Below are 9,491 nucleotides of genomic sequence, written 5' to 3' on the forward strand. Positions count from 1 at the left end.
AGTACAAGAGAAGATGATCAACATTTAACGTGATATAACCATCAGATATGTAAATGGAAAACCCAAAGGTACCAATCGCCTTCCTGTGAGAGGAAGGATAACACAAAGAATAATGTGGCTTTTAACACTTCTTACTTGGATAAGGGAAAGAACAACACCCAATACTAAAATTTCCACCACACTGCATACCCAAGTGTGTGAATGTGTGTGTGAATGGGGGAGTGGTTCCTTGATGTAATGTGCTTTGAGTGTCTTGAAGGTGGAAATGGGCTATAAATATGACCAAAATGTGATCCACATGATGCATGGGTGAGTCTAGGAGTAACCCGCCACACCTACTGATACATTAAAGAGGTAATATTTTACTTATTTTACATCAGTGGGGCATTGACTTGCCAATACATAACATATTTAGATCATCATGTTACCTTTTATTCTTTTGAAAATTATATACAAGTTGCTATGAACAGTTTTGTATCATTTGTTTGTATATTTATGGAGAATTGTTGTGTGGGAGCATGGGTGATGTAGGCTTGTGGGCGGAACCTTGTACAGAATATTATAGCTAACTGTAAGGAGGGTTTGAATAAGGTCTGGGAGAGATTGCTAAAATACTCAACATATATGGATGACTAAAACCTCTTCAGGCATGTTTTGAGAAAACAATGTTATAACATGGTAGAAAGCTCCAAAAATCTTTTTACATAATACCACCTCTTGTATAATGACAAAAAGTCAAATTATAACCAAATTTCATTGAATATATACTCCAGTTTATCCACCTTCACTCTGGGCTCATGTGGCGCCTACACAATATTTTCTAAACAACAATTCCTTGAGTTCCTTTTTGAATAAATTGTAGTTGACATATATTTGGTTGATAGCTTATTTATTTATTTATTTATTTATTCCTTTCTTTATTATTATTATTATTTTTATTAAAGGCCCAATAACTTTCTATTTCACTATTATCTATGCCATCCAAAATGCATGAACAATAAACTGTAAAATTTTCAACAATTTAAACATAAAGGTGTGGTCACTGAAGTATGTTTGTCATAAATTAGACAAGTTTAGCCCTGGTTAACAGTGTATGGAATTAGTGCTACCCACATTCAACCAAGAAGTACAATGATAAATTCCATTAAAATGACAAACTAGGTAAAGCAGGTAAGATACTAACTACAGTTTGTTGAAAAGACAAATCTGTCATAAGTCAGTGGATTCTTGTGACCTCATAAAAACATACTTACAAGTTGTGTTTTGTTTCATTCACACATGTTTGAGTAACCTTGTATGGATGTTTTTAGTCTGTTCCACCTTGTGATGTCATAGTACTTTTCAAGTTAACAGCTCCCTTTTACCGTTAGTTCAGTAGAGATTAGCAGTTAAAGATCTGAAATTATCCAAATGATTCTAATAAAAGTTTACTGAGTTTAAAACACACAGTGGAACACTTCCTGTATTACTAAATGACACTATAAGGAGGAACAGAGTGTTTTCGCTTTGAGAGAAGAACTCAGCCTAAATATACAGGATTTGTGTGAATGAAACAAAAACACAACTCCAGGTCTGTTTGCGGTGAGAAAAATACATTATAACAGAGATCAGGAAAGGTGCTCTGCATAATTTTTCTCCAACACCTTCACTTTGTACTGAAAAAGCTTGGCTCCTCTTTCTGTAACTGCTGCTGTCAGGCTCCATTTGGTCTAAAAAAGTTTGTATTAACCCGCTCTACATGATCATGATGTTTTCATTTTGCTGTTTGCTGTCCATAAATAAATTCATTTTCCTAATATGGAAAATGGGTCCAAATTCATCTCATAACTGCAAGCCATCTTTTTACAGTCTACAGTTTAATGCCAAGCTATGGAACATTCCAGGTGAAGCAGTAACAGATAAGCAAGTAGCAGATCAATCCGTGTATCATTCATTAATTCTTTTTTTTCAAAATAAAACCAAAAATAAGAAAAGGAAAAAACAACTATATTGTTCATTATTTATCTCCAAAACAAAATGAAAACAGGGATAACAATTCTTTTTTCTTTTTTTTTTAGTTTTTGATTTTGTGTAGATGAATAATGGGAAAAAACAGATAACAGCTGTTTCCTGTTTCCGTGACTTAAACTGTGATGCTGGGATCAGTCCTGGTTCAGCCCGTGTGTAGTTCTTCTGCTCAATAAATAATGCCTGTGAAGTGTATTTTTGACAGTTGAATCATCTGTGAATTTGTATTCATACTGAAGAAAGCATAATCATAATTATTATTTTTTTTTTTTGGGGGGGGAAATTGTGTTATTTAGTTAACATGATCATCTAAAATGTTAGACAAGCACAGTTGTCATGGAAATGGAAAACAGCTGTTATCACTGCATTGTCTTTAAAAAGAACCTAAGAAGTTAAAGTATATAAGAAGACATAATGAACATCATTGGCTTAGCTGTTATCAGTTTTTTTCCATTATTAATTTAAACACAAAATCGAGAACTGAACAAAACAAAAAAAAGAGTCATTATCCATTTTTTCATTTTGATTTTGGAGACAAATAATAAAGACAATAGCAGTTTTTTCATGTTCAAATTTTTGATTTTATTTTGAAAAACAAATTAATGAATGATACAAGGATTTAGATCCCCCCCCCACCAGAAAAGTTCTGCAGTGCACCTTTAAGCTTTAAGCGAAGTAAATGCAGACAATAATGAGTTGCATGTTGTTGTCTGATAGTGTATGTACTTTATTGTCTTTGGATTTCACATATGACAAAACTGGTGGCAGAGAGTCACAGTGTAAGCACAGTCTAACTCTAGGCCACTCCAGTGCATTTTACCCCTGGCCTCTTCAAGACTGATCTCCTAATGTCATTTAAAAAGTGTTAAATGGGCCATATTATGCCATTTTATGATCTCTGTTCTAATGTAGATTTTTTCATGAGATAACAACATTCTAACATGGTTTAAAGCTCGCAAGAGTCAATCTCATGATGGAAGAAACATGATGGAGCACTTCCATTATTATCACATGACATCACAGTGAGAAAACAGTGAGAGAAGAACTTGGCCTAAATATTAAGTTTTTTTTATCTGTGAATATTAAAAAAAAAAAACCTCTCCAGGTGTTTGTGATAGGGAAACAACATAGTTCAGACAGCAGTGTATGGGCCCTTTATGTAAAAACATGTCAAAACCATGACAGAGCAAGAGCCAGATTTCATGTAACTATTAAACATGATTTATTTTTATTTTTTTAAAGAAACATCACAATCCACTGGTGCTAAACCTCATGTTTAAATATATCCACCCACACTACAACACTGGCACATTAACAAAATCATATTTTTTCCTGTGTTGTCTCATTAAACATTAAACTCTATCAAATGTGATGTTATCTGAAACCTTCCAATACAGGACACAATACAACAACATGTGGAGAGCCTGGTTGGTTGGACTCTCACTGGTTGGGCCCTCACTGGTTGGGACTTGGGAGCTTGTGGGCACCATGGCAGGGCTCGGTGGACTCTTTGGTGGCCCCTCCGTACACGTCCACATCCAGGTCTGTCCAGGGAGCAATATTCCCCAGAGCGGAGGAGCTGCAGTCGGCCAGAGCAGACACCTCAGCGGGTTTGAGAACACGGTCCCACAGGTTAAACTGGGACAGCTCCCCTACCAGGGCCTGGGATGCATCGAAGCGGCCTCCCACTGTGTCCTGAACAGCAGCACAACATCACGTCAGCATTTACACCTTCACAACAACCACTGTTGGAAAGTAATGTAAAGGACACATGCCAAAATAACTTGTTGCTTCCTCACACTTGTTTGATGAATCACACAACAATCTGCTTTTCAGTATTGTCACATCAGAGGTAGAGACCCTGCTGAGTTTGTAACTCTATAAATCATCACCATACTGCATATTTTAAAACAGAACCTACGTGTATCATTATTTTACATTTTGTTCATAGTAAATTGCATTGTGAAACAGCTGAATGATAGAAATGACTTCCTGTTTAAAACTGCAGTGCTGGGCCCCATCCCTTCATAGTGGTATTTCACTGTAAGAAGCAGAATTTTATTTCTGTGTTTTTATTGATGGAAAAATGTTGTGTGGCCATTTTGAATCCCACATGTTGACCCAGAATTTGAATTGTTGGAATAACACTAAATACATATAAGTAGGCAGGATAGAAACAAATGATCACCGTTAAGATTGAAATGATATTGCCATTTGTACTGCCTAATTCTGTTTACAAATATTATAAATAAAAAGTTAACAAATACAAAACCAGTTTAGCTGCTCTGCTCACCTCTGAATGTTACACCCTACACACTCCTCCCACACATGGAACAAATAATACATAAATCAAATTGAACTGGGTAGTCATTTCTTGTCATATGTGAACGTGTTTTTCCAAAGCAATTCTATTTTAATACTACTTTTAGGACAATATATGCCTTCTTGTAGTCAGGGGACTTTGAAAAGTACTTATACAGACCTGTTCTTGGCCCAGGATGAGCACTCCTCCGGGCTTGATGGGGTGCCAGGCCGCCAGCCCTTCCCCTCGGCCCTTGAGTCGGCCCCCCTGGTAGGCCTTCCACACGCCGTCACGGAGCGTCCAGCTCACACACACGTGCTGCCACTGGCCCCGAGGCAGGTCTAGGGGCAGCTGAGCCACCTGCACACACGCGACCCATGTTCACTTTTTTCAGTGTACACATTTTTTCAAATCAAATAAACAAAAACAGAATAAAAAGTCAATGAAAACTATACCGTCGACAAATGAAATGTTTTGAATGGTAAATAGTGTTCAAACTGGTGTTCATAGCAAGTGACTAAAACCATGTCATACTGAGACTAATGGTGCGTTCTGGTCACTGGGAGCTGGGAGATGATTAGATGACACTTCACATATGAGTTAAACTGTGAGCAACAAAGCTAATCAGCAAAACTGTGGAAATGTAAACTTTTGTTACTTTTAAGTTAATTCTGACAGAACTCTTTTTGAGAGATTTGTTTACTGTATTATAACCGATATGATATAAAAGATATGAGGTCAGAACTCCTAATGTTCAACTGGGAAATGTCTGACTTAACCTGGTCTGAACCTGTTCCACCAAAACAACTGGGTCCCAGTCTGAAGGGGATCAGAATTCATGTTCAATTTAGGATTCAGTTCAAACACATCTGTTAGGTGTAGAGGCTCAAACAGGCTTTGCTCATTGAGTTTGTGAACTTTGATGGAGTGAGGGCAGAGTGAGCAATGAGGGGAGACTCACTTCCCAACAGTGGAACACTAGAGGCCATACAAGGATGTCCCTCCATCTTCTCTTTTAAAAAGAATAATAAAAATGGCTTGTGTAAACACAGATTTGTGAGCCCTATAATGTATCTGTGTTTGCAATTTATTGTATATTTTAAATATCTGTTGTGTGATTACATTTTTATGCTGCCTTTCTCACATATGGTCAAGGGACTATATGAAAATGAGCTGAACTCAGGCACATTTACATTGTCTAATGTTGATTAATCTGCAATGTGCCATTGCAGATAAATAAACTCATCCAGGTGCACAGATTCAGCTTGTCTATAGTGGAACCAACACAAAGCCAAGTCAAATCCAAACTCTCTAGTCTTTGGCTTTTTCTAAGCAGTCCTGGTTTAGACCTGGTTAAGTTCTGGTCTAGTTCTTCTTTAGAGCTGGTTAAGTTCTGGTGTAGTCTTATTTTAGACCTGGTTAATTTCTAGTCCTTCTTTAGACCTAGTTAAGTTGTGGCACAGCCTCACTTTGTCATTGATGAGCAGTTCCACTGGGTTGTGCGCCCCCTGTAGGAGTACCAGCTCATTGGGTTGTCCTGGAACAGAGTAGGAGAAGGGGGTTCCAATGCCTCCCTCTGTGGGGCGGAGCCACAGGCAGGCGGTGAAAGCGTACATCTCTGTCACCTCTCGGCGCACCACACCGTACATGTAGTTAGTGCGGATGGGGAAGGACAGCACGAAACCATCAGGGAAGGAAGGCTCGCTCAGGCCTGGACATGAGACAAGAGACACAGCTGGAAATCCAAAACTATACACTCTACATGTTGATACTTGGAGGTGATGCCCTGTCATACTGGGGGATGATCTGCATGTGTATCTCTATAGTGCAATGGTCAGGAGTTACAGTGACACAATATACCTATTAGCAAACTCTGCCAGTTTTTTGGCATTGTGCAGTAGTTTCATTGCTGGGATGCACAGTGATTATAATGTAATGTCACACTGAAGGGGGAGTGACTTAGACCTGGGAGCAAAGGACTCAAAATGTAATATTTGGTAAACATCTGTTAGCTAATAATCCATGGAAGTGTAATACCCCCTTTTTAAAGACCCTATACCACACAAAACAGATTATTTTTGGAGCTTGAAGCTATGTTTTGCATGTTAACTATAATGTTAATGTTCATAAACATACCTAGAATTATGTTTTGCTTCATTTGTCAATTTCTTTGTTTGAATAAACCTGATATATTAGTCTTTCTACATTTCCATAGGTCAAAATACTCTGTTCCATCTTGTGATGACATGTAGTGGAAGTTTTCAAATCAACATCTACCTCTTAGATCAGAGATTGGCAAAACATGGAAAACAAGTTTTGAGTTATTTTTGTTTGTTATTCCATATATCCTCTCCTGGTGGGTGGAGAGTCCCTGCCTCAAGTGGAGGAGTTCAAGTATCTCAGGGTCTTGTTCACGAGTGAGGGGAGGATGGAGCGTGAGACTGACAGGTGGATTGGTGCAGCGCTGTGGTGAAGAGGGAGCTCAGCTGGAAAGCAAAGCTCTTGATTTACCGCTCAATCTATGTTCGTCCCCTCACCTATGGTCATGAGATCTGGGTAAGGACCGAAAGAACAAGATCACAGATACAAGAGGCCGAAATGAGTTTCCTCCTCCGGGTGGCTGGGTGCTCCCTTAGAGATAGGATGAGGAGCTCAGTCACGCGGGAGGAGCTCGGAGTAGAGCTGCTGCTCCTCCACATGGAGAGGAGCCAGTTGAGGTGGCTCGGGCATCTGTTCCAGATGCCTCTTGGGTGCCTCCCTCGGGAGGTGTTCCGGGCATGTCGCCCCTGCGACCCACCCCCGGGTAAGTAGAAGAAAATGGATGGATATTACATATTTGTTCATAATGTTTTCATGCATTCAGTGTGAATCTACAGTGTAAATAATCATGGAAATAAAGAAGAAAAATAAATTCAAAATATGTCCAGATTTTGGACTGGTAGTATAAATCAGAAGCAGGTCTGACCATGCTGTGGCGGGCTGACACTCTCCCCTCCAGAGTTCATCTTGTCCTGGGGCCCTTGTGTCTCCTTCCTCATGGCCTGACGCTCTCTCTCCAGCATTTTGATCTTCCTCTCCAGCTCGCCCTCCAGGTCCTCCACTCTCCAGGGGCCCTTGGGCCGAGCTGCAGAGCCCTTAGACGCGGATTTGGCCGATTGCACTGGTCTGTGGGGCTTCAGGGAGCCTGCTGCTGGTGGAGGTGGGGTGGAGGGCCTCCCCTTGGGACTGCCCCCAGAGAAGGAGTCAGAGCGGTTCAGAGCAGGAGGCCCGATCTCCGCCTATATATACAGTAATATACAAGGTTATTGAGGTTAGAGCCATAGAGGTACATGGACACGTGCGTGGGCGTACATGGCACACACATTTGCTTACGTAGAGCATGGAATACATTTATGAAGGAATACATTTATTAATAAAATGTTTTCATCCAAACTATTGTTATGTTAGGCTAAAAACAGCTAGAAAAACAGCTTTCCACGAGCGTTTATGACGCCACTTTACACCATCAGGTGTAACATCTGTGGATTCGATCTGCGCCTGTGAAGAGTTGCTGCGCGCGCCTTCGTGTCTAGCTCGGCGCTGGGCCCATATGTTTGTATTCCACCACACTGTCCTACGATAAATAGCTAAACACAAATGTGTGCACAGGGCCCTCGCTGAGCGCGTGCACACTGTGTCCTTGTGAATTATTGATCACCCTGAAGGTGTACAATAGGACACGCAGCAGGCGGTGTCACGCGCATGCACACAGCGCACATTAGAGCTGGGGATATAGATTGTGTTATTTATCACTTTAGGCTTACTCTAACTCACCTCCAGTTTCTCGATGCGGTCTTTCAGGTCCATGATGGCCCGGGCCAGCTCCTCCACTGCCCGTGCTGTCTGCAGCTGCGCGGCCGTGGAGCCCACCTCATCCCCCGCCATAATGCGACGATTGCCGCTCCACAAGTCGACACTCCTTTCGGGGGCAGGCAGCTCCTCCAGGCCGCTCTCACACTCGCTCAGTTTGCTTGTAAGCTCACGGATGGTCCTCTGATCCATGAGGATCTGCTGATTCTGCTGAAGAATCACCTGCTGCAGCTCATCCGCGGTGGCGCGCAGACTGCTCCAGTCTTCATCCGCGACTCCTGGCAGAGGCTCGTCGGCCTGTACCCGACCGCCGCAATCTCCAAGCGGCAGCGGAGTGCAGACAAGGCGGCTGAAGCTCAGCGCAGGGTTCTGTCCCAGCTCGTTCAGGATGGGGAGGTCCAGATCCAGTCCGCCCAGCGCATTGGCCCCATCATACGAGGAACCTCCATGAAGCGCACCCAGCGGCCCCGCCTGAGCCACGGCCTCGGACTCCAGGGGCCGCAGCAGGCCCTCAGAGGAGGTGCTGTTGTCCCCGTCTGGAGCGATCCGTTTTCGCGGATAAACGCTGGCGATGATGCAGATGACCGCTCCGAGGAAAGCGAGGCTGCCTGCGCCCACGAGCACCACCATAAACTTCATGTTGGCGCTTTGAAACAGAGTATGGATCCGAGCAGTGCAGGCTGATCACGGCTCAGTGATGCTCTGAGGGATGCTGCGAGTCCGTGCGGTGCCAAGCTCCGCTCAACAGTTTCCATGGAGACGTTGGAGCCCGCGCGCATGCGCTAAACGTCAAACAACCTCGTTTCTGAAGCTGCTGTTGGGGTGTAAGCGAAAAATGCCACGGTGAACGTGCATGTGTTTGCGATGACGCATGCAGATCATATGATCATGACAGGACACTCAGGGCTCTTATGGCTGTAACAGGCCTCTGACGTGATGAAACAAACCTCTCCACCCCCTAAAAGCACACCGTCCAGGAGTCATACTGCGCCTAGGAATCAGTTGATCGATATGTTTCTGCTGAACATACTCAGGAGCCAGGGTCATGGCTCACATCGGACCATCATGTGCTACTCAAATAAGCCAACAGAGGCTCTGTGGATGAGGACTGTAGAGTAATCTAGGACTTGAACCAAATCAGAGGAACCACAGAGGAGAAAACAGTGCTTGACTTGAAACAGTAGCTCTAAATCAAGGTCTAAAGGGCCCTTATTTTCTGATCTTTGTTCTAATCTAGTTGTTTCTTCATCACAAACAGACCTGGAGTTGTGTGTGAAAGAAACAAAACACAACTCTAGGTCTTTTTGTGAGGAGGTAACAACATTTTAATAAC

General features: G+C 42.3%; 1 protein-coding gene across 1 annotated transcript; it reads right to left on the bottom strand.

Annotated features, from left to right (window-relative positions):
• Positions 1 to 3,246: 3,246 nt before the first annotated feature.
• On the bottom strand, positions 3,247 to 8,959 carry LOC110168246 (neuronal pentraxin receptor). The gene is made up of 5 exons (XM_055158344.1): positions 8,123 to 8,959; positions 7,275 to 7,587; positions 5,779 to 6,020; positions 4,490 to 4,669; positions 3,247 to 3,702 (listed from the first exon to the last, which is right to left on the bottom strand). The coding sequence occupies exons 1-5, from the start codon at positions 8,795 to 8,797 to the stop codon at positions 3,463 to 3,465; spliced, it is 1,650 nt and encodes a 549-aa protein (XP_055014319.1). The 5' UTR covers positions 8,798 to 8,959; the 3' UTR covers positions 3,247 to 3,462.
• Positions 8,960 to 9,491: the final 532 nt, after the last annotated feature.

The sequence above is a fragment of the Boleophthalmus pectinirostris genome, unplaced genomic scaffold (genome assembly GCF_026225935.1).
Source record: "Boleophthalmus pectinirostris isolate CB_2022bp ecotype Guang Dong unplaced genomic scaffold, ASM2622593v1 HiC_scaffold_22, whole genome shotgun sequence".
Classification (NCBI taxonomy): Eukaryota; Metazoa; Chordata; class Actinopteri; order Gobiiformes; family Gobiidae; genus Boleophthalmus; species Boleophthalmus pectinirostris.